This window comes from Morone saxatilis, unplaced genomic scaffold, assembly GCF_004916995.1.
Source record: "Morone saxatilis isolate NCDOM2014 unplaced genomic scaffold, NCSU_SB_2.0 Contig16, whole genome shotgun sequence".
Taxonomy (NCBI): Eukaryota; Metazoa; Chordata; class Actinopteri; family Moronidae; genus Morone; species Morone saxatilis.
The window spans coordinates 23,940,727-23,966,190 of NW_023339718.1; the positions used below are offsets into that span (position 1 = coordinate 23,940,727).

Here is a 25,464-nt window from a genome sequence, read left to right on the forward strand (position 1 = left end):
ATTATCTCAGGATAAAGAAAGAATCACCAACAGCTTGGAGCAGAGATGAGTGTGCTGTGTATGTGTGTTCTCAGGTGTGCAGAGGCTGCTGTTCTACCTGTGGGTTCATGTGAGGCCAACAGCGGGAAGCATCAGGGTGTTCCTGCAGTGATGGAGCTGATACCATCCAGCCAGGGCAGCCCTATAATCAGCCCACCGGCTCTGGTGCTGCTTGTGCCTCAGACTGACAACCCTAACGGACTTGGTGAGCCTCATGAGGCCTGTGCCAGTGCCACCACAACTCCTGCTTCCTCCACGGTAACAAGGGCTTCCTGTTGGTTTTTAATTTTTACTGGGAACTGCATATGACCTCTTCTTGTTTCCTGAGGCTTGCAGGCTTTACAGTGTTGACAGGTTGGGTGGCATTGTGAAGTGCCAAAGCGGCTTCAACTGTTTTACTTTGACCTCTGCTGGATGTATGCCCAGAGAGCCATACTGCCTCACCATATGAGGTGTGGCTGAAGAAGACAAGCAAGGTGACACCGGGTGTGAGAGATGGAAAGTGTTGCATGTCAGCATGATAAATCTCAACTATTTAATTGGAAGTGCAGTCAGTTCAGACTCCTGTCTTACTACTTTTCTGGCCGATATTGTTCCTCCATGTTGAATGTTGATTTAGGAATATTGTGTTTTTTTTTGTGCCCTTGAGGTACAGAAAATATCATCTTGTCAGACCAGTTTTTATAAACCTGACGCAGCACTCAGTCTTCATTGATTGCATCGAGGATTTAATTTAAAACACATCTAAAAAAAAAAAGCAATAAAAGGTCAACTCATTTCTGAAACACTAAAGTATTGTTTTAATAACACTGAACTGACGTGTGTGGTCTCTTTTTCCCTGTAGATCTGCTCCCTCCTGTTCAGGGCCTTGTCCTCAGAGCAGGACAGTGATGGTTGTGCTGCCAGACTGCCTGTTCTGGCATGTTACAGTGACGGAGAGGAGAATATGGAGGAAGACTATACAAGAAGCCCTTCACTCTGAGAATGGTGCTGTTATTCATTCAGTCATCTTGACTTTGTGATGCTGCAAAAAGTCGGCTACAGCATTCCTAACATAACTATAGTCAGAATGGTAAGATCTAAATTAATTTATATTTAATGTACTTTGTATCTGAAGTTGTTTTTAAGCATGTTGTTTGTAGGCAAACATGGCTTTGCTCATTTTAATTGATTTAATAGTTTCCACACAATGTTCAGTGTGAAATTTAAGAGAATGTATTTATAATTATTTATGAAAGAATATATCAATGAATGTTTTGGCAATTTCAGTGTGTGACATTCATTCGTCTAAGCATGTAAGAACAGACTGATCAGTCTGTGAAAACATTACTCCAGCTTAAAAGGTGCCACACCTGTCTGCTGATGGTAACTTAGTATGCCTGACGTCTGAGGAATGTGGGAGTACACACACACTAATCGTACAAGGCGTTCTTGAGCATTATTCAGTGAGGTAACCACTGGATGCTAAATGTGATAATGTCTTGATGGGAAAATGCTGAGGGATCTGCACTGGTGAAGAAAACACCTGTGCAATGTACTGTGTAATAATCGAGCAGACCACATGGTGTTCTCATCTAAAACCAGCTGGAGGTGTATGCACACATCAGTCATCAAATACAACAGGATAATAAATACTATACTCTTTATTTAAATATTGTACAGATTTGAAAATGTTTTTTTTACAGAGCTTAGAGCTTATCTGCATTGAACTGTACACCCAAAATATATATATAGAGAGAGACACATGCTCTGGTTGTAACAAAGTGTTTGGAAAAGGAAGATGAGACGACAGGAAAGTGTGTCAGGACAGATATGAGTCAGGAAGCAGGAACCACAAAGCTAACAGTGGCAGTACCGTCTGACTGGGAGGATTGCTTCGTGATATTAAGGCTGTTTAGATTGTCCTCAGTGCTCACTGCTCTGCCATGCCCACCAGCCCCATGTCAAAATGACTCCTGACACTGCAGTCTTCCAGTGTGAACTGGTCAGATTAAGTAGGGAAACAGTCCATTAGATTGTAAACAGTGATCTTAAGATCCACAGGGAGGATTCTGTAAGCGTGTGATGGCTTTATCACTATTCATAAGCTCCTGACTGAGTGCAGAGAAGCACATTTCAGGAGGAAAAGGGTTGAACACTGTAGGTGAAAAGACCTGGTGTTAAGACGGCAGGGCATGATAGGAAAGCTGTTTTGACTCTTATGGCTACTTAACAGTATGTGTCAGTACCTGGCACATGGGGGGGGTTAAAGGAATTATGGACATCTGCCAGTATCAACAACACCTGATACAAGGCACATTATCATAACATTACACAAAATACAGACTTTACTAAGAAATATTTTTAACTATGGGTAAAACTAAATGCAAAGTGCAAATCTGTAGTGATGTACTGGAAACCTAATGAGCATTTTTCAAATGAAACCTGCAGTGACCTGACTTCTGAATGTGCCATTGGAGCCCTACAGCAGGAGGGGGAGAAAGGAGCAAAGGAAACGCTGATTGAGAACAAATTTCTAAAGCTACTCTGATTCTGTGATCAGTCCAAAGAATTCAACAATCCCACTGAACAAAGAGTTACAAAAATACATTTTGTCACGTGACCAACTTCCACTGTGTTGAGCTTTTTCAGATATGCTTCTTAAGCTTTGTGCGTTTAAGACTGCGAGACCAATTCAGCCCAGTGGATATGGAGTAGTCTGTAACCTTCACATCCGTTTCAGACACCAGTTACAGACCAAACACCCTGACGAGCACAAGAGTGCATTCATCACACTTACACATGTTCACAGACACATCACATGTAATCGCAAGAGACTTGAGCAGCAGCAGCTGTGAGATTAAAGGGAGGGCAGCATCAGTTTATAGAGGTTTCTGAGCTATAAAATCCTCATCCTAATAGACACGAAGTAACAGAATGTGTGCAAAACTTGAATTGCACTGGCATTGAAAAGGCAGCTGCCGCTCTTCTTCATTAAATCTTTTGGATTACCCTGCCAAGAAACCACAGATATGTAGAAATGTCACATACACTCACTTTTTTGCATTTAACAAAACCTCCCAGAACAGCACATCGGTCATATCCTATTATCAAATTTATGCTTTCCGCACCCACATACACAGTTCCAGACCCTTTGGTAAAAGGTTTTCTAACTACCACTGTATCATTAGGAACATCCGCTTGCACAGTGCAGCCCATTTATTGAGCCCTAATGCCGCCATTTCCTGTGCAGTTCCCTTCTCGACACTACTGATGCACTGTATCTTTCCCTTCCAGCAGCCCAGTGTGGGGCCGCTTTAACAGTCTTAACACCTACCGTCTGGCTACATCTGCCTCTGTCTCTGAATCTCAACCTCCTCCCTGCCCAAATCAGCCAACAGAGAAAGACGACTTATCCTCGTCAGACACGATCCTCATCTCCAATGTGCCCAATGACTGCTTATCCCGGCCAATGGGATTATCCAGCGAGCACTGGGACACTGCAAAGATGCCAACGCTGCAGCATGGCCAAGAAGATGTTTCAGAACTCTAGTTCTCTTTATTCAGCCCCTCTCTGATGTACATAATCACAGAGAAGTGGGCATGTAGGAGTCTTTTCAGGGTGGAGGAGAGATTGATGGTCAACTGAGGGGCAGAGTAGAGCTAGTGCATGCAGGGGAAGCATCTGACATCAGTCCTTCATCCTGGCCAGCAGGAATCAAAGCAGTCCATCACCTGCAGAGGCAGACGCCCCCCTGTCACAGGGCCACACAGACTCTAGTCTGTGTATTCTGCCACTATGGACAGCAGCACTGTGATGTCATCTGGCTTTCCTCCTGGACAGAAAAGAACAGCGTTGTGTTAAAACGGTGCCGAGCGAAAATGTTTAATGTTCCAACGTTGAAAATATTGAATGGTACCATAAAGCTCTGAAGAGCAACAGATCTTCAGCTTCAGTTTCCATTTGCTTCAAGTGGAACGGATACACTTACCTCTTACATTCAGTCCATTGTCACAGGCAAACTGTGCAAAAGGCGACATGTAGTTGGGGTCATACGCCAGTACGTGGGCCTGCTCTGCGATGCTGCGGGCAGTCTGCTGGATGCTCTCATAGTTTGTGTTCTTAAGAGCAAAAACAAACAAGTCATACAGTTTGTATTCCACACATTGTTATGATTCCACTTCCACCTGCAAACCTGTTTGGGCCTCAGCGTCACCTACCTTGAGTTTCTTCAGCTCCTGCAGGATCATGTAGTCGGGCATGTTGTCGAAGAGCCCATCGGTGGCAGTGAGGATGATGTCACCCAGCTGGACATCGAAGGAAGAGCTGTCTGCTGCGTCAGGGCTGCAAGGACAGACACAGTAAAGTCAGGCAGAGAACACTGCATGCAACAATTGTAAAAAAACATTAAAGGGAGTTAAAATTTGTTGAAAATTAAAAATACAGCATCAGAGAGGTTGTTGTTTTAAGCTTTTTCTCTCTCCCTTTTACACCCCCGTACAGGAAATCTGTCCCGTCTGAGCTGATAGATTAATCTGAACCTTTAAACCCACTTCTCCTCTACTCGAGGAACACTCAACGATTACAGCACATTACTCTAACCAGCGGAAAAAAATCTACTGACAAAGCTGTAAAAGCTAGACTACCAACTGCTACTGATATTTTAGTTTGGCTAGAAAAACGTAATCACGTGCAGGATGAGGAACAATTCAAGGAATAATCACATGGGGCTTTTGTAAAGAACACTCAGTCTAATAAAAAAGGTGCTACAAATACATATAGGCAGGAACCAAGTTAGCCTGCCAGTGTCAGGTTTACTTCTTGGAAGATGCCCTTACCCTGATGCACACCCTCCCCTAGCCAGTGATGAGCGTTATTCATTACAAACTGTCTGGACTGTGTCACCACACTGAGCCAAAGCTCCCAGGAACAGCCTGTCCTGTACTGTGATTTTGATGCTGCTAAAACTGCAGGTCACATGAAAAAAAAATTGGTCATGTGACCATAGAAAAGACACTATGGTACGTGCATTATGGGCGCCAATGGCAGATACGGGCGTATGAGACACTTCTCCAGTGTATGCACTGGGTAAGCAGCCGTCACTGGAATGAATTGGCTGCCATGTTTAGATTCATCATCCATTGTTTAACACGTCCATGAGTCAAAGCCATTTCTCAAATGTCACTAAGGATAAAACACTTCAGTAATTATACAGTGATAGCTCTGAAACGTCTCATCTTCTATTCTAATTATGTACGTCTAATAGCTATGAAGCCATGTTATGTTTCCCTGATGTCGGATCACCTCGCAACTAATGAAAACACATCTCAATAAATTCACATATAAATACTAAAGGGGGTTAAGTAGCCCACATTGAATTCAAATACAGACTCAGCTGCATGTTGAAAACACATCTCTCACCACCGTCTTTTTTTTTTCATCTTTCTTGTCTTCTACAGTCAAAGGAATGTTGTTAGTGTGACTCTGTTTTGACCCTTGCACTCTTTCTACTGGTTGCTGTTTGTGATCCAGGATTGGAAGCTTGCACTCAGTTAATCCTTCAACTAAATGACTATAATGCGCAAATTATAAAACAAAGTGTCATTTCAAGTACCACATTAAATCCCAACCACTGAATGTGATGATGGGTTGGTTGAGACTGAATTCAGGTCATTTTTAAGAAATATAAATAAAACACTGTCATTCTGTCTCACTGGTGACATGCGGTTCAGGTTCATCCACCATTCGTCTTCTCTTGGTTTTTCCTGAATGCTTTTAAGAGGCTCAAAATAATCTGTCCGGTTGAAGACTGCACCAAGTGAAAAGGTGGCTATGGCTGCTGGTGCAGGATTGGCTGCGGACTCATCGGTCTGCCCATCAGCCCACACAGACTTTGACCCGGGTGAGAGGGAAAGCTTGGCAAACATCCAACGCCTGCCCTGCGCTCTACTGACGTCTACTGTGCTGCTGCTTGGCACACTGCAGCAACGAGACACAGCAGCACGTGGGCCCTGACACACTTGTTACACTACAGCTCAACACAATACAGACGCTACATTCACAGAGCGCTGCTGTGTCTGAGGGAAACGAGCACGACAAAATGTTGTGCAGTTTGTTACAGCTAAGCCCTGTCTGCATTGTTATCAGGGTGTGTACGGCTTCATCACATCTGCTGTATGGAACACATGTTTGATCTCTATCAACTGTTCCATTAACTATTCAGTACAAACACCCCTGCTGTCCTGTCCCCAAACGGACCAGTTCAGCAGGTGTACCAAGGTCTATGTGTTGTGTGTCTCACCTGTCACTGAGGACGGCCCCTTCGGCCCCCGGGGGAGCGATGGACAGCTGGAAGGGTGTGTTGAAGTAGTGCTGCTGCTCGTCTGAGCGGTGGACCACCTCCCCTCCCCGAACCACCAGGAAGCCTGAGTCTCCCAGATTGGCTGTGTGCAACCGGTGACTCTGTCGGTCCAAAACCACAATGCAAGCCGTGCTGCTACCTGCAGACATACATATGTTTATTTTTCATTTCAATGCAAATGCGAAGCAATAGTGTATACATACAAATAAAATGCTTTATGAGCTGGGTTAGTGTGATAACTATACCACAGAAGAACAAAACTACAGGACTGCAAGAATTTTAGTGTAAATCATTTTAAAATGAGAATAATGTGTTTGCCAATATTCTCACGTACTCACTGCAGGCTCAAGTTGCTAATATTATGGAACTGCCAATACATATGATATTTTGGGAAATTCAACTACAAAAAACAATAAATAAAAATGTCTCCTAGGATAAGCACAGTTGTTACTAACAACATTAACAATAGCTGCGTATTCTCAGGAGGTGTCCCAGTAAGTCACGACAGAGTGAGCCAGCATGCACAATACCAGGCCCCTGAAGCTAAATGGAATTCAGCCATCATTCATTTAATTATTTACACCTGCACTTTTCCTACTGTGACATACCAAAATATTTTATAATATATTAATTAATACATTAGCCATTTGTTTTAAAAATGTGTAGATGAAGCTGTAAACACCCTAAAAACCCTCTTTTCTTCCTGACTTTCTGCAGCTACACAGCTTAGGAAATGACTGTGTTTATGGAAAGACACCCTTTTTACATTAATGAGGTTAGCCTGAATACACAAACTTGACGTGCCCACAATCAGCGTAGCGGTTTTAACAATTTTTCATAGATGGAGTTCCACCATCTGGGAGATGGTGAAGAGGAAACATGAGCTGGTGGAGCAGGCGGACAGCGTGCAGCCACACCCTGCTGGTGATTCATCTGGCACACCAAAATATGCTCTTTGGGATCAACCTTCAAAACCCCTCACGCACTGTGACTCACTCCCTTTCTTCTCTGTTTTCTCTCCAGCAGTACAATTACACACGCTGCCGGCCTGAAGAACATTCCCTCTGCCGTGAAGGAACAAGACACAATACAGTGTTGTTTCCCCTGCTGCACATGTGATAAAGGGGTGGAAAAGTACTGACACTCGCAGAGATCTGCTCCTAAAAGATCTGCTCGCTGATGTTTCGTGTTTGTGCACGCTCCGTTGTGGGGAAGAGGTGCGCAGGAGGAAAGGGCTTCTGGAAGTGAACTGCATGGGGCAGGTCGGGACTTGGGACATTCCCAGGACTTCTTAATGGGATCTGGCTGTTCTCTGACTCATGATGCAAAAATCTCCATCCAGCCACCACTAAACTGAACAGACAGAAACAAACAACCTAGCCCTAAATAGTGCACTCAGACTCAAACCACATGGAAAATGTACTGGTTCTTGGGCGAGCGCAGCATTGGTTGAACTGTACTGTCCTGCAGAGTGCATGGCAGGGACCTTCATCTGTTTAGTGAGCTTTTAAACAAGGTGGGAGGCTCCGAGTAGGAAAACTAGGTGTGTTTGGCCCTTCGGTAACATTTTTAATCCAAATTAGGTCGGACAAGAAGCAGACCTTGGCAGTCTTTTTGTATTCATTCAACTAGATAGGATAATCAAATCAGTTGTATAGGAAAGAATGGGGAGATGAGTAATACAGAGCAGCAGCAGACATCCAGATATCCTGTGATATGGTACCACAGAGGGAGAATGTGGCCTGAGCATAATGTTGTGACTCTGAAAGCTGAGATCCTGTGTTCCCAGTGGCTTTACGCACCCAGTAGTGGCACTTTGTTCTGGAGCAGCTCGTAGTAGCTCGTCGTGAGGACTCCCACGGGGTTGCTGGGAACAAAGCGTCCTTCCTTCACCAGCCTCTCACATGTCTTCATCAGTGTTCCTGAAAACTGTGATGGGTCCACTCCATAGTCCCGCCAGCCACCTACTCCATCTGCTACACCTAAAAAACAGACAGACAGGTGTTCATTTAATGATTGGAATTAATCACTTCCCCCTTAATTACAGTCCAACAACACCCTCTTCCTTCATAAATTTATATTTGCATTCTCTATTGTGCATCATTCTCCTTTTTAAACCCCACAAGGGAACCAAGTGAAAATCAAGCACAGAACAAAGTGTTGTTCCACATGTGAGGATCTTGCAAGAACAATGCCACGCAGCTGCACAATAAAGAAAAACAATGGACACTTTTACCAAGGTGCAAGAAGGACATCCAGTACTGCGTTCAAGAAATCAAGGACCTGTGACAGAAAGCATAAAACAGCCTCGGCCTGTAAGGAGCTCATCTTTCAGCTCCCACTGTTTCCTGATAATGTTAAGCAACACTACAAGAGGTTAAAATAAATAATAAAACATAGCTAGTTGTTATTTAGTATCCACTGTAGTTCTGTGCATTTAGACCTACTGATAGCTTAAGTAAAACATCAAATATACGATTCCACAAATGCATTCAAATCTTGTCATTACAAGGCCTCATTAATCGTTTGCTGGTTGTTCCCATAGGAGCATTCGGTCCGGTCCAACATTTTCCTAGAAAGGAAACTTCTTCTTGTTACTCTCAGGACTGACCATACAAGGATGTCCCTCTGCGTCTCCTCAGCCTCTGCCAGAGCACAGAGACCGGCCTGCTCAAAGCACACACTCAACTGCAACTAATCAAACCCTTCCAAAAGTAACCCGACTCGGTGAAAGGATGTCTTGATTTCTGCGTTTCCTTGTGTGTGTTGATTAACTGGGTATGCATCAGCACACAGGCATTGAGTCAGGCTGCACAGTCCTGCACAGGAACCTGTTTATACAGTGATCATTCTCTGCATAGTGCAGCTTTCACAGCCTGCATTGTTCTTTGTTTAAGGCCAGGCTCAACTCTACCGAATAGATAAAGAAGGTGCAGCAGGTGATCAACTAAGATCTAAAAATAAACAGTATACATGCTGTCAGTGAGTGAAATACAATAATGTGATGCTAGTACTAGGTGGACATGTGAAAGCACTCAATCGTGTCCCTCAGTGTGCTCTTCCACGAGCTTTCTGACTGTAAAATAGGACCAAATGTGATCGCACGTGCAATCCAACCTTCAGATAAAAGGAGGTGACCTTTGACCTCCCACTCACGTTATAGTCGGTGTTATCCAGTGTGATGTCGCATATCTTGGTTAATGTTTCCACATCAAACAAAGCAGACACTCACCCAAAACATCCGCGGATCTGTGTCGGGCGATGAAGCACGCGTCGTCCCCATAGCACATCCCTTTCTTCAGGATACCTTTACGGAAATCCTTGCCGAAGCCGCAGCTCGCTGTCACCAGGCTGTAGTCGCGGCTGTCTGTCTGAGAAAGTCCGCCGATGACAGCTCTGGCAACCAGTCTACCGTACGACAGCACGGACAACATCACCTACACACCAGCTCCCGGCAAACAAACCGGCCAAGCTAGCAGCCCTGCTAGCTTAGCGTCGATGTAGGCACACAATGTTGACCTGCTAACCTGCTAACGAGGCTGGAGATGTGCGGCTGAGCTGAGCCAGGAGCCGCCGACAATAACACACACACACACAATGGCTCTCTGATATAATATCTACAGCTCTATTCCTGCGCCGTGGGAACTGACAGAAAGTCACAGAAAACAGTCGGCTGTCCCGCTCCAACAGACCCGTAGCAGCCGGTTGTCGGTGTCCATGTCGCCTTTCTGCCTTTCTGCCTTTCAGTCTCTACACAACACGAGATATGAACGAGCTGCCCCGTGGCCTCGCGCACTCCGCTCTGCTAGCGAGGTCTTGTGACTGCTCTGACGTCAGACATCATTACGCAATCTACGTTTCCTAATAAGGAAATCTCCCTTTGAGTCCGCCCTTATCTCATTTAAAGTAATAAAAGTATGCGTAGAAAGGCTGTATGGGTACACACACGTTCCTGTGGACTAATCCACTTAAAATAGCTATTTGAAGTATGAGACTAAACATTACGCATGAGAATAAACAGAGAAATACCAGTGTGGTGGGAAATAATCAGAGGAAACAATACATTCCTGAATACTTGTAAAAATAAAAATATTAAATTCTCTTCCTTGTGGTATTTTTAAATACAATATTTCACACCCCTTTCCTCCATTTCCCTGACTTTGACTTTTTTTAGACTTTGCACTATATTCTGTCTCCCCCTTGTGGGTGTTGACTGATAGGAGCCCCTTTGTTCGTGAGGTGTTGTTGGACAACAGCAAGCATCGGTTTACAATTTTTTATTTCAGTCAGTATTGTGATTAATAAAAATAAACAAAAATTGGCACAAACAAATGGCATTCAGACACCAATTTCCCCCTAAAATACACTCAAAGTTTATTAGAAAGATTTAAACATTACAAGAGTGCTTCTTTATTTATTTAATTTAGCACAAGACTTGTTTAAAAATGTGATGGTGCAGTGTAAAGTCAATATCCTATGACACTGATCGTAAATAAAGTTTTACAGAAGTAAACAGGTGTTTGTGACTTTCCCCCGTTGGTTTTATAGCCATTAATACCCATTACTGACAGTGAGAAAAAGATGACAAATAAAGACATGAAAGAAACTGGAAAAATTGTGCACAGCTTCAAACAAGGCATTCCTGTGCATAAGTAGCCGTATTGTTACATTTTTCCTGATTGAACAGTCATATGTGGCAAAGACTAGCTGCAAAATGAGTGCAAAACACCTGAGGTTTTCATGGTGACATATCAATTTACCCCTGTGGACAAAACAACAAAATATTTTGCTTTCATCGTGTAGGAGTGAATATCTTTTCAGTATTGGCAGCATGAAGAATAACCAATCCTTCAAATGCAGAAGACGAAAGCAGAACAGAGGAGTGAGACCCCGGCCGGTTGTCCCCCTACTCATTTCTTGGCTTGCTTGGTGACCATGTTCCGGGGAGGAGTCACAGGACGGCTGCCGTTGGGCTTTTTCTTCTCAGCTGGTTTCAAAATCTACAAAAGGGATATAGTGAGTTGGAAATGTTGCATGAGATAGAGTCACATTACTGTCAAACACACCTATGAAGAAGTCCTTCTTTTGCAGGCGAACGAATGGTGACCTACCACAATTTCAGGTTTTGATTTTTTTCATTATTTCTCCATTGATTAAAATCAATAAATAATAGATGTAATAGACATTATGAAGGATCTGATCATGAAAATAACTCAAATTTCTCAAGTGTTAAAGTTTTTCTTACATGAATGTTCAAAAATGTTCATAATTCATGTACCTGCAGTCACAGATTTACTGTCACTTTATCTCCTTATTCCACACCATGGAATAAGTTCTCTAGCAGTCTAAATTGTCTACAATTGGCTTATGAAGTATATGAAATTAATCAAAAAGGTACTAACAACAACCAATTCATTGTTATTCAATTAAGCAGTATTTTACAGTTACCCAGTATGTCATATTAAAGTGCAATTCATATTATCCTAAAATCCTTAATGCACAACTAAAGCTTACCTGAAATGAGCACATGAGGGTCTCGTCCACGCTCATCATGGCACCAGCATTGTCAAACTCCCCACAATAGTTAGGCGCTGAGAACAAAGTGACAAGCTGCCTCTTTGCGAAAAATTCATAACCATCTTCCACAACCTGCAAGTGAGATAATAATTATAGAAAAGACAGGTTTACACGCTTAAAAACACAATCCTGGAACAGATGTTAACTGTACGTTGGTGAATGAGTGTCGGATATAGATCTAGATATAGTCTAGCACCGTGTTTCCCAACTTTATAGGTCCAAACCCTACAAGATGATTATCCCAACTAGAATGCCACACAAAATCATGTGATCAAGGGTCACAAGTGCTTTATATTGAGGGGTTAGAAGCCAAAAAGGTTGGGAAACACGGCCTAGTGTACACAGTATGTAATGTCCTGCAGTCCTAGTACCGAGTGTGTCTGTACGTCTAGTGACCTGCCGATATAGAGCCACAGTTTGTTTATAATGATGCAGGTGATTACCTGATGGGCACGACAGATCAGATCCAGGTCATGCTTGTGCAGGAACTTGGCCACCACCTCTGAGCCAAAGGTAAATGATACACCCCTGTCGTTCTCCCCCCAGCCCAGAACATCCTTGTCTGGATCAGACCAGAGCAAGTCGCACAGCAGACCCTGGTCGGGCACATCAGTGGGGCGCATGATGCGTCTGATCTGCTCCATGGACTGAAGGTCAGGTGACAGTCCTAAACGGGACGGCGGTAAAAGTACAAATAAACACACTGATAGTGAGGTCGATACCTATCGCACATGGGTGAGGCCTACGTCAGTTGACAATCTGCAAAGACAGCATTGCTCAAGGACAAATGAGAGTGGCTGACGTCAAAGGCAGACTACTTTGGACATTCTGCATAAAACTATAAGCACAACACTGACCTAAATTAAGGGAAATGTGTAAAACAAACCATCTATTTTTAGACTTAAACTATTGGTTTCTACTCTAGATTCAAAAACAGAAACCCACCTCCGTGGCAGCAAAAGATCTTCTCATCAACAATGGCGGCAATAGGGAGGCAGTTAAAACAATCTGTAAAGGTCTTCCAGAGTTTGATGTTGTACCTTCTTTTACCTAAAGAGTTCAGAAAAAAGATTTCAATTCAGCATTACTCCATAGCAATAAGAATTAAAACCAGAAATGAACTCCTACTACAATACACAAAAAACAGATGGGAAATGCCATCATCTATGAATTTATAAATAACTGAACTGGTCACAGAGTGTAAATACTTACACTCATCATAGAAACCATATATTCTGTTGATTGAAGCACACTCATGGTTTCCCCTCAGCAGGAAGAAGTTCTCTGGGTATTTGATTTTGTAGGCCAGGAGAAGACAGATGGTCTCCAGAGACTGCTTCCCCCTGTCCACATAGTCACCCAGAAACAGGTAGTTGCTCTCTGGAGGGAAGCCCCCATACTCAAACAGCCTCAGCAGGTCATAGTATTGCCCGTGGATGTCACCTACAGGACAAAGGTAAATCAAGGCACCATACTGAATATACACACTTGGTTCTTTGGTAGAATTTAAAAAATAAACCAGAAGAAAAAAAATAAATTATATATATATATATATATATAAAATAATTAAAAAATATATAGAATATTATTTATTTATTTATTTATTTATTTATTTATTATTTTTTATTTTTCTGCTATATGCACACACAAATCTTACCACAAATCTTGAGAGGGGCCTCTAGCTCCAGGAGAATGGGTTGGCTGAGAAAGATCTCCCTGGATTTGAGGCATAATCCACGGATCTCATTCTCCTGCAGCTGCACATTCTTGCCAGGCTTTGCCCCTCTGACTGCAACAAGAAAACACGAACAAAATCAGCAAAAACATTGGCTGAATTACAAAACGGCAGAGTAATACTATAACAGGGAAGGGGTTCTGTTGGAGCAGAAACATGGGGGGGGTATATTGTATTTGTGTTGTATTTATTAACTGTTTCTGGGGAATTGCATTTTGTATGACTTTAAATAACAATAAAAAAGGACCTTGAGGAAAAAAGAAGACAAAAAAGGCATGTTGGCAATGGCTGGCACAGTATCTCTATGCCGAGGCTGTGTGGGACAAAAGGTGAACATGTGTACTGCACCGGAATGCGCAGTGTTAGTGTTTGTGTGTGAGATATACAGTGTGTATTTGACCAAGTGTGTGTCGTTTCGTGCCCTTCAGATAATGTTAAACTAATATTCTCACACCCATACAGGTGATTAGGTGAAAACTGACGATTACTCTTCAGTGAATTAACGCTAGCTAGATAAACAGCTCTTTATTTTACAAGTGGTTGATACACAAACACTACAGCTAGCCGCCTATGTGCCGTTAGCGTATGTCATAACAACATACAAATAATATGTGGAAATATAGGCAATATGTCAGCATTGACTTACCTTCTAAAAGTCGCTGGATGATACTGTCTATGTTGAGCTTGTCAACATCAGCCATTGCAGCGTTAGCGTTAAAATCGACTCAGTCAAAATGTAATTAGGTCTCGGCGTTAACACACTTGTGATAGCTAGCCCGCTAGCTATCCTGGCATCAGCTACCTAACGTTAGCTTCGCGGATTTTCCGGCTGAGGGTAAAGATGTTGGTGCGACCCTGCTTCTGTTTAGCTGCTCGTTGACACTCTTGACAATCTAATACGCTACGTAGACATCACAGTTTAAAAAAAACATCTACATCCAATGTTGGCTTTTGCTAAGAAACAGGGACTAAAAAAATAAACGTCAACCGCACTAGCCTAACGCTAGCGATGGAGCTCCCCGTCTCTGTTTTTCTCTGCCGCACCTTGAACAGCTAGCCAGCTACTTCAAGGAGGCTGCTGGTAGCCGCTCCGCTGCTGCCCCCTGCTGTCCTGGATGGAGAAACACTCTGTAACCCTCTTAGATACAGCTGAGTGGGACCAAATACAAGACAAATAGCAACACATCAACTTGATTTGATGTTATAAGCATCAGTCTTCTTCAGTCTTCAGAAACCACTTTCAAGACACAAATCCCCCCTCATGTATATTCAATCAATAGTAATTAAAATGACTCGTTACTCTTTTCAAAAAGTATTATTATTACTTTACTTATCACTCCCTGCCAACAGACTACTAGGTTTATTACTTTTCTACTCCACACAAATTGTAATTTCTTCCCAAAATTCAGACTTACGCTGATTAAAATCCTTTTTTTGTTTGTTTGTTTGTTAAAATCAAAGTAATTCCAGCTGCTGACTGTAAGCATTTCCATTTTCCAAACTACTTTCCTCCGTGATTACAGAAATGAATCCAAGGATGTGAATGGACTGTTGGATTTCAGATCAGTAGAGAGAGACAACATAAGTAAGGCTGTAACAAATTATTTTTGGAGGAGTAACAGTAATATTATAGTAATCAGTTACACTACTAGTTACTGGGGAAAGTAGTGGTAAAATATTATTACTGTAATCTTATAATATATTAGTATATTATATTAGTAATGAGTTACAGCCCATCATCATCCATATGTCCAATTAAAGTGCAAATCTTATTATCTAAAATGCTTAATGCACAAAAAAGCAGCTCATGTGAAAAGAGCACATTTAGTATTTTACAGTGAGTTTGAGAGACAGCAGCATATTACAGGATAATTATGCAATAACTTAATTATTCATAAGCACTGAACAATGATATAGACCTAATAGTAGTAGTAAAAACACAATAGCCTGCTGGAAATAGTACATAGGCCTACCAGGTAATTATGGAGCAATTTGGGGTATAAGGGGCAGCTGACAATGATGCAGACATTAATGGTATGTTAATTTCAGCAGAATCTTGTTGAAAAAGGTATATTAACAGTCTGTTAGTTGAAAATCATAGGATGGAAAAGTAGTCTGAAGTAGAGCTCTCAAGTGCGCTGACATTTCTGACACGTTGACAGGGAACACATTTGTACAGTTGCTGCTCATACTTTGCTGTTATTAGCTGCTAAATCTAGTATTAAAAGAGTACTGCTATGATACTTCAATGTAATACAGTTTATCCAAGCAGATATAGAGTCTGGCAAACAGAAAATTACATTTCCCTTTCACAAATGTAGCACAGGAATTTCATAAAATATTAAACAAAGTTGCACTGTTAACTTTAACAGAAAGTAATATTATGGTAGACTTTGTTTCATCAAAAATTAGCTGATGGTGTCTCAGTTGTGAAAAATTAAAATTTAATTCATATGTATTTTAATCTTTTGAGGTTACAGTTATAGGGAAATTGGAACACTTAGAGAAGGAAAGGGTTCATCCCTAAATAGCCACGACTGTACTATCTTTGAAATAAACTCTGTAAGACCTCAGCATAGTGCAGCCAGAGTGCGGTTGTGGGTTAATGAGGGAAACTACTCCCTTCGGCCACCTTTTTCATAGAACTTTTATGATTGGACATACACATATCTTTCACATTTCGAACCTTTACATATCCTACTGCTGCACAGTCAGCACTGGACTGAATCTCAAATGACTATACACAGCTAATTAAATATCACTACTGAAACAGCCTTTTGTGCTGCAACTATGGGAAGTAAAGCCGAACACTAATCTATCTCCCTGGGGCCAAATGGAAAAGAGTAATTGTTGTTTCTCACACTGGGATTAGCTAACATCCTCGCAGGCCTGCATGTTTAACCTCCTGACCACCGGAGAACTCCCACATGAGCAGAACTTTATGGTTGTGCAAATAATATCAGTGCTAGCCTACCTTATTTATTCAGAGAGAAATATCTCACGACTTGTAATATATATCAAAACATTTTAAACACTTCTGTCACATAAACTTTTAATTTTACCTCTTACATGTACAGTGTAATAATAGACATACCTATACATACTGTAATAATTCAATTAATACTTAATTAATGCATAAATACACAATTTTGTAACTCAAAACATTGAATGCAATGTGAAACAGTTATTTTTAGCTCTATATGAATATAAATATTATATGCTGTAGTCTGTGTGATTATGCACATATCTCAGCACAAACATGACCCATTGGTTCAAATGTCCAGAGGGCAAAGTCAGGAATCTATTCTTGGTCTTTCTCTTCACCGTGCGTGATGATGTGGACCAGGTTCTTGTAGTCTAGGTTTCCTGCCACATCTGGTGGGAATGCCGCAAACATCTGTTCCATCTATGAGAATGAAAGTTAAAAAAAAAAATTTTGAGTGAAGAATATATTTAATAAAAACTCAACAAACATTGTCTGAGATGGAGGTCTAACCTCTTCAGGGGAGAACCTGTCTGCCTGGGTCGTCAACATCTCTGTCATACTGTAAAGACAAGCAGTGATGGTGAGTAGAGTGGACATTCACCTCATCCAGCAACAGAGTGCCAGGCTGCTACTCACAAGTCTTTCTTTAATGTTCCTTTCCCCTCAGGATCAAAGACTTTGAAAGCATTCAGGATGGTCTCCTCTGGGTCAGCGCCTAAAGATGAACAGTGGCAGCTCTGAGTTAATTAAAACAAACATAACATCTTTTCCTAAGAATTACCCTGAACGATTTTGAATTGTTATCTATGTATATAAATCAGACTCTGGACTATACAGAACACCCCCTCACCTTTTAGTTTCTCTCCAAACATGGTGAGAAAGACTGTGAAATTAATCGGCCCTGGTGCCTCTTTCACCATCTCATCAAGCTCTTCTTGCTTGACATTTAAACGGCCTAGAAAAGGTGGAAGTGAAAGCGAAGTAAGAAATGCCCATCATGATGTTCCAGAAACCTAAGGCAACATCCTCAGATTGCTTGTTTTGTCCAAAACCAAAAATATTCAGTTCACACGACACAAGACAAAGAAAACGCTTATGTTTAAGAAGCTGGAACCAGAGAATTACTGGATTTCTTTGCTTGAAAAATTTCTTAAAGTCCCCCTGCAGTCAAACATATGTTCTTCTTCTTGTTCCTACCGTGTGCTGTTTGAATGATGTATGTGCAGAGTTTTGACACTAGAAGGGATGTTTCCACATTCATCTGCTGAAAGTTGAAAGTTTCTCTGTGCTCTTTGAAAATCAGATTTTAAGGGGGGCGGGACCTGACATCACAAATCACTTGAAAGTCAGTTCTGGTCCAGTATGCAATTTGTACAGTGTGATGTAGAAACTTGAAGCCACCAATGCACATCCACTAAGATATATATATATAAATATTATGAATGATGAACAGACACAGGTGGTCTTACCCAAAGCTGCAAAAGTGTCTCTCAGGTCATTCTTGTCGATGAAACCATCTCTGTTTTGGTCCATGATCGTAAAAGCCTGCAGAAATTTCACTGTTACATCCCATGTCTCCACTAAGCATTCACCACAGAGCATACTGCTGAAATTCAATGTGAATGAAAACATTTGTGGCGAGCACTGACTTCTTTGAACTCCTGGATCTGGGACTGTTCAAAGATGGAGAACACATTGGAGCTGGCCCCGTCTGCTCTCTTCTTTGCTTTCTTTGGGGACTGCAGGGTTTTGACAATGACACACTAATTAGATTCAACACTAAAGGCGCGATCATCACCTGGCTCTGTGCTTCAGCTTCACTCATTATCGCTTTTACTGTGACACGTGCGCTTATGATAAAGAGCCAATGATCAGCAAAACTTACCAAGTGTGCGGGCATTAATTGCACAACAGGCAGGGTTTACACCAGGGCATGCATTTCATTAGGGGGGATTACAAACACTGTCAGTTTGTTATGGAAATGTTTACTCAAGCCTCCAATTTTGTGGGAATGCAGATAAGCCCGGGGAGGGTGTGGTCCACTGCCCGCACTCCTACAGTCCCAGGATCACATGAGGGATTATTCTATAGGGCCTGGGTGATGACAGGATGGTACACTGAGCCCTGTTTGATCAGAAATCCCTTGGAGACAAGGATTATGTCGAGCTATTTACATGACTGCCAAGGAACTGTGAAAAACAGTGTAAGGGGATGCAGCGCGATGACATCATATTGCTTGGATCCACGGGCCTCTCGACAGCTGCTGTCTAACCCTTGTTGTGGATTAGCACTCGAGCACTTGTGTATCTCATGGACGGGACCTCTGGCGCTCTGCTCCATTTATTTCTTTATTTTGTTTTAAGAGGATTCATGCAATCATTGGATGTGAGGCCGAGTTTGCTGTTTCTTGATGCTGCCCATGCAGATCATTCTGAGAGGACCAAACTTCACTGATCAAAATTACGCACAAACTTACTCCTGAGCTGCCTGTACCTGTTGCTTCTTTTTTCCCCCCTGCGTCCCTCTCTTCACCTCTTCTCTCCTGGTTTGCCCTCCTTTCCTCTTCTCCCTTTTCCTCCTCACTCCTCTCCTTGTTTCCTATCTTTTCCTCTACTCTCCTTTCGCCTCCTCTTCTCCCCTTTCTTTGTTTCTACTCTCCTATTTTTCCCCCTCTCCTCTCCTCTCCTCTCCTCTCCTCTCTTCTTCTTCTTTTCGGTCCTATTTTCTGTCCTCTTCTCCTCTCTTTTCCCTTTCCTGTTATCTTCTTATGTCTCCCATTTTCTCCTTCTTTTTCCTCTGCTATCTTTGTTTCCCTGTCCTTCCCTGTCTTCTCTTGAATCCTCTTTTCTCTTGTCCTTGTTTCCTTCTCTTTCCTTTCCTATCATTTCCTATACACTTCCCTCCTCTCCTCCTCTTCTTTTCGGCCCTATGTCCTGTCCTCTTCTTGTCTCCTTTCCTGTTTTCTTCTGTTTCCTCTCCTCTTCATGCTACGATAACCAATTCATGTAGTTTTATTTTTTTCAGAATCATGAGTAAATCAATAAGTCATCAATAGGACAACTGGAGTGCTGTCCTATTGATGACTTTTTTTTTCTTGGTCTGCATTCAGTGCCCATATTGACATGGAGAATATTGATTTTTTATCATTGGTGTGAGTAGAGCGAGATGTATAATTCATCAAAACATGCCATGATGGTATGTATAGTATAAACACATTAACCATGCAGCAGAAACACAATGTCTCCTTATAGTCTGGTGGTACTTTAAACAAGATTAAATTCGACGACAATGAAATCTGTGTCTACTTACCATGTTTCAGTGCTAGCTGGATGAGGAACAAGCAGTATCCTTGCTGCTTTGTGATGGAGAGGCACACAAAACAAGGGGTAGATATACTGACCCCTCTCCCCTCCATAATGCCACATACTTATGGGCTATAAATACTCCATGCCCTCTTTAGGCAGAGACCCAGGTAAAGAGGACTATTCCCTCACCACCGCCAGCCCCTGTCATCAGAGTTCATGAGATTTAGGGATAATAGCCAAACACACACACACCCCATTACTGAGACCCAGGAATAACAATAGGGCATAGCTTTGGCTCAGGAAGGACAGTTGTTTTTGTGACTGACAGTTGCACTTGATGGGATCCATCAGCCAGCTGTCCTGTTAGTGCTCCACAGGGGCCAAAACTATGTTATGATGGAAGCTGTTTCTTGGTAGCACAATAAACGGAACTGTTAGATGAAGCTATCTTAGCCCCAGTAAGACCAGCATGCGAGGCCGTGGAAAACATTAGTGGGATATTGTTCATATCATACAATGGTGTGGAGCTTTTGTTTCAGTTTATGAAATGGAACTAGTTTAGAGGGTTTCACACTCAGCCACAGACCTTGACATGTCTTGACCGACATAACTGTGAGGTGAGATAAACGTTTTGTGATAGTGAACGGCAAGTGAAGTGGATTTTAAGAGTAAAGTCAAAAATCAGTGAAGTTATATGTGAAAGTCCAGTGTTGACTTATTACTTTGTCAGTAGGTTATTTGTGGTATACTTGTTACTATATGATTAATCCAACATATAAATAAAAGCAATACCTTTCAATAGAATTAAATCTAATACAACACCACAGTCCACACATCAATCAACACCACACACTCGCTGAATGTTTTATTGCCCCCCTGCACTCAGAAATATGTTTTGCTAATTGTTCACTTGGATGTTTGAGCTTCACTGTGCAGGAGGATGTATGTGACACTTGAAGTTCCCATGTGCTTGCTTTAAAACCTAAATTAACACATGTAGAATTTTATGACATCACAAATAGTTTGAAGTCAGCCTTGGACCAGTGTGCAGTTCATACAATGTGAAATTTGAATCCTCCAGTGCGCATATACTGAGAATTAACTGTACAGTGAATCAGGAGACACATTGTGTGCCGTCGTTCAACTTCGACAAACCACATCAGACAGAAATGATTTCTATATTCTGTATGTATGGAGGAGATCTTTACTTTCACAAAGGTACTTTTTATGACTTATCTCAACATAAAATATAATCTAAGTAAGTAATAAGTAATAAGTCTGATTTCTTAATGTTTGAACTGTGAACTAGTATAATGGTTGTTTGAGGGTTGAAGACCTAAATTTCGGATGGTCTGAAAAGTACTTTGTAGACAGCTTGACCAAAGGTTTATAGTGATAAAAAGGTTTGAATTATCTGTTCACCTGAATTACAAAACATGTTTTGAATCTTTTTATATATATATATATATATTTTGCGTGTTCACAGCACTAAAGATGAAAACTAGTAGTTACAAGTTCGGAGTTTAAAAGCTGTTTACTTAAATACATATACTTTTCTGAAGATTACTAAAAATTAAATTGTTAATTTACATTTGTGTGACTAAAAAGCCCCTCACTGACTGATATTTTGGCAAGTAATAGCATGAAAAGCCCAGGTGTAATTAATAACCATAATTAAGGCTTCACTGCAATTAGATGTTCCAGTTACAGGATGGTGGCAATGATAATGGCTCACAGGCATGACTTACTAGAACACCTACATTGGTAATGTTATTAGTTCCACCTCTGCTTTGACAAGTCAAAATGTCTGCTGTGACAAAGGCCTATAGGCTATACCCAGCAGCAGTGATGGAATGTAACTAAGTACATTTACCCATGTACTGTACTTAAGTAAAAACTCAAGGTACTTGTACTTTACTTCCATTTCCATTTCATGCAACTTTATATTTCTGCTCCACCACATCTCAAAGGCAAATACTATACTTTTTACTCCACTACATTTATCTGTAATCTCTTTCAGATTACAGGTTTTTCAAACCTGCACTGCAAAAACAGCCCTTCTAGAAACAAACCAAAGATTCTTAATTATAATAAAAATTTGCCAATGGGGTAAGCCAATTTTACTTGGCTAGAATTCTTAAAACTAGCATAGAAATCTATCCACTGAAAGACTGCAATGGACCTTAAAACTGTAAGATAGCTGTGCTTATTACAAGCACTGAAAACTCAGTTATTTAAGACAGACTTTCTTAAAATAAGTATTTTGGTCACTTTATTGAGCTGAATTTAAGAATTTGTACCTTAATCTAAGATTAATAATTAGCAAAACCTTACAAAAAGGCACAATTTCTTCAAAGAGCTTAATATAAATAAAATAAGTGACTTAAATAAAGGTACCAGAAGCATGCTATTTTGAGCATTTTTATTAAAACAGTGAAAAACTAAACAGGTGCTTCATTTACAACACTGGGACAAGACTACTTTCTGTTAACGTCACAAAGCTGGAAACAGGGCTGTTTATCTGAGCTCATGAAAAGTTACGTGGTTCTCCCAGGACAGTGACACTACAAACATATGATTGTGTTATAGAATATGATGAATTGCTGTAGATTAAACCCAACAGTATGTAATATATAAAGGTATAATTTCCACATTAAAATCCTTAAAAAGGCATCTACCCTGTCTATCTAAATAAAAGCTCCATAATCGGCGTGCCCACAAAGCTCACCTGGTGCAGCTGGAGTCCAACTGTAGGAACAAGAAGAAAAACAGATTTTTGAGTGATAAGGTCAGTAAGGTCTTAAATGCAGGATTTTCAATTGCAGTGGATTATTTTCACAGTGTGGTATTAGAAATAAAGACAAAGGCTCATGCTTGGTCACGAACCCACCCTGCAGACTGCTTTATTTCTCTGACCATTCATTTACCTTCCTTGTCCAGTGGGTAGTGCTAGCAACCCACAGCACTGCCACAGAAATCTGATCTCGACTCATTCTCAGCAACACTGAAACAACTCACTGCTGTTTCTACATTTGTTGTCTCTCGTAGTTGTGAGTATGTTATTAATGTATTGTACTTTTAGTTTCAATAAAATCACTTGGGAATTGAACATCATGTACCTAATGAGGCATTGAATTATGTTGATGTCATTTCTATTCATAAAAATTGCAAGACATTATCACATTTTCTAATGAATATTTTAATAAACTTTAATATGGTCCACTAATCAACCACCCAGCAAAATATTCCTTTTAATACAGGCAAAGTGCAGACACACGAGAACGTAAACAAGTGGGTGGGCCCTTCTGGAGCAGTGCAGCTTATTGTAAATAATACTTTTAGTAGAATGCATATGTATAATTATGGTTTAAAGACTCAACCTTGCTCCTGCTAACTGCTTAGACAAAGCAGAGACCTTTTACCTCTCTGCAAACCACCATTTTATTTGGTTTTAGTCACTCAGTTAAATAAAGCCTGAGAAATTAACCAAGGCAATTATTGCAAAAAAATTAAAAAGGATAAAAACATTAATACACAGTCAAAATAAAAGGATTAAAACACACCAAGCCTACCGGAGTCAGGGTGCCAGGGTCCTAGTGACAGTGTACATGTTGTCACTCACTCACTGATGACTATCGTACGTGGGTCTCACAGAGCACTACGTACCCTCCAGGACAACAAGGTACAAGGATTCTTGTAGTTGTGGTAGAAATTTGCTGTAGAAATTTAGCAAAGGCATTGGACATGACATTTGTTTGTACAACTGTGGTTCAGGTGGTGTTTTTACCACCCTAAAATCCCCAAACAAGCTCAAAGAAGCCTCTATCTCTCATCGATGATATGACATTTCATTTAATATACTGCCGGCATTTTGAAAGAATCACAGTAATTTGAAGTCCCTCATTCAGTGACCTCATCGAAGCAATGGTTTCCTTGCTCTTGGATAATTTCCCTTTTGTGCGCAGAGTCCTCATTTTAAGTAACCATGCATTACTTTTTAGATTAAGTTTTTTTTCCAGAATAATGTATTAATTTGAGTGGGGTGACGAGGTTACTGTGAGAGGCCCTTGGTGCTTTGTTCATGACAGTGCTGAATGTGAGGTCAGGATTATATTCTGAAGCACAGAACTGATTGAGTCCATGCGTGTGGATGCAGAGGGTCGGCAGACAAAGCGTCAGCCTCTGGAAGTGGAGATTGTGGGTTTAGGTCCCACCTGGGTCCCCACAGAGCCTGGGTGCTCTACATTCCTGTTGAGCCAGAACACGGTGTTCCTACCTGGCACCTGAAAATGTCTGTGATTACAAACACATTGCAAGATCTGCAGGCAAAAGAGAGGTTTTTTTAATGGTATGTAAGGTCAAAGATTCAACTGAGGAAATGTGTTTACTGAAGAGTCTTCAGCCCGTCCCACTGTCACTCTTCCTCGCTGACCCTGCTCTCTCTCCTCTCTGTTGAAGTGTCTGTGAGAATTGTTGCATTACAAAATGTGCTGTATACTGATCAGACCCTCTACTCAGATGTTAATTAGCATAAATGCTTCATTTTTGGTGATGAGTGTTTCAAAATTAAGTCGGGAAATCATAAGATTTCAACATCACCAACCCTGGGACTGATTTCTTCCTAATCACCTTTGTCCATACCATAATGAGTTGCAAATATTAAAATCTGTCTACCGTAGCTCAGCTGTGAGTTTTGGTTTTGTGATACATCCCTATCTTCCTTATTATATTTCAACCGTGTGTTTTAGCCTCACCCTAGAGCCACAAATAAAATGCAATAAGCAAAACTTTTAATAATCTTCCTTCACTTTCCCCTTAGGTGTTTGTCTATGGCAGAGGGATATGTCTTTGTCCCCCGAGGTGCTAAAAATACGACCCATGAGGATATTATTTTCTACCTGGACTGATTTTCATAAGGCATATCAGCTGGAAGCTACTGTACACCGTGAGGTTGGCGCACGGTGATCATGGGGTGGAACGTGGATACAACCATTGGTTTTGATGGATACCTTCACTCGATGATAATGGTATAATTAATGGAGGAAATCACACAAAGCTCATCTGCACATAACCTTGCCTCTACCCCGGTGGTGTCAGCAGGGGGAGCTCCTGGCACCAGCTCTGTAGCAGCACAGCAGCCTGTGTGTGCTACCTGACCAGACGAATGAGTTATTTTAGGTAGGCAGAGAGCAACCTCATGCTTTATTAAGTTAGGTAAAGTAAAACATGTGACGGCTTTTATCTGCTTAGAATGAGGCTCTCATTAACTGTGGCAAAAAATGCGGCAAATTCATGAAGATTATGTTTTTTGTTCCAAACTAAAAGCATTTTTATGTCCTTATGTTGCACGCATGCAAATGTGAATATTCTTATTCTTTTCTATTAATATGAATGCAGAGTTGGGCTGATCAGCACAGTCACACAGGCACTGACCAACCTACAAATGGATCCACAAAAACATACAAATAAAGGAAAAAACAA

General features: G+C 41.3%; 4 protein-coding genes across 4 annotated transcripts in view; 1 reads left to right on the forward strand and 3 right to left on the reverse strand.

The window, feature by feature from the left end:
• rad9b (RAD9 checkpoint clamp component B) overlaps positions 1–1,307 on the forward strand; it is a 6,506-nt gene extending 5,199 nt beyond the window's left edge. Inside the window, exons 10-11 of the mRNA XM_035659173.1 lie at positions 75–297; positions 884–1,307. Coding sequence (XP_035515066.1) covers positions 75–297; positions 884–1,021 — 361 coding nt within the window. The 3' untranslated portion in view covers positions 1,022–1,307. The remainder of the gene's footprint in view (positions 1–74; positions 298–883) is intronic.
• Positions 1,308–1,664: 357 nt separating this feature from the next.
• Positions 1,665–10,164, reverse strand: pptc7a (protein phosphatase targeting COQ7 a). Its single transcript, XM_035659174.1, has 6 exons — positions 9,613–10,164; positions 8,183–8,362; positions 6,321–6,519; positions 4,240–4,363; positions 4,011–4,140; positions 1,665–3,854 (listed from the first exon to the last, which is right to left on the reverse strand). The coding sequence occupies exons 1-6, from the start codon at positions 9,812–9,814 to the stop codon at positions 3,796–3,798; spliced, it is 894 nt and encodes a 297-aa protein (XP_035515067.1). The 5' UTR covers positions 9,815–10,164; the 3' UTR covers positions 1,665–3,795.
• Positions 10,165–10,642: 478 nt separating this feature from the next.
• LOC118325832 (serine/threonine-protein phosphatase PP1-gamma catalytic subunit A) lies at positions 10,643–14,747 on the reverse strand. Its single transcript, XM_035658671.1, has 7 exons — positions 14,339–14,747; positions 13,615–13,746; positions 13,170–13,400; positions 12,903–13,007; positions 12,401–12,624; positions 11,895–12,029; positions 10,643–11,380 (listed from the first exon to the last, which is right to left on the reverse strand). Exons 1-7 carry the CDS (start codon positions 14,391–14,393, stop codon positions 11,291–11,293), a joined length of 972 nt encoding a protein of 323 aa, XP_035514564.1. The 5' UTR covers positions 14,394–14,747; the 3' UTR covers positions 10,643–11,290.
• A 1,975-nt stretch (positions 14,748–16,722) lies between these two features.
• myl2b (myosin, light chain 2b, regulatory, cardiac, slow) lies at positions 16,723–20,063 on the reverse strand. Its single transcript, XM_035659281.1, has 7 exons — positions 19,988–20,063; positions 18,328–18,417; positions 18,148–18,223; positions 17,529–17,633; positions 17,315–17,393; positions 17,189–17,237; positions 16,723–17,098 (listed from the first exon to the last, which is right to left on the reverse strand). Exons 1-7 carry the CDS (start codon positions 19,988–19,990, stop codon positions 16,994–16,996), a joined length of 507 nt encoding a protein of 168 aa, XP_035515174.1. The 5' UTR covers positions 19,991–20,063; the 3' UTR covers positions 16,723–16,993.
• Positions 20,064–25,464: the final 5,401 nt, after the last annotated feature.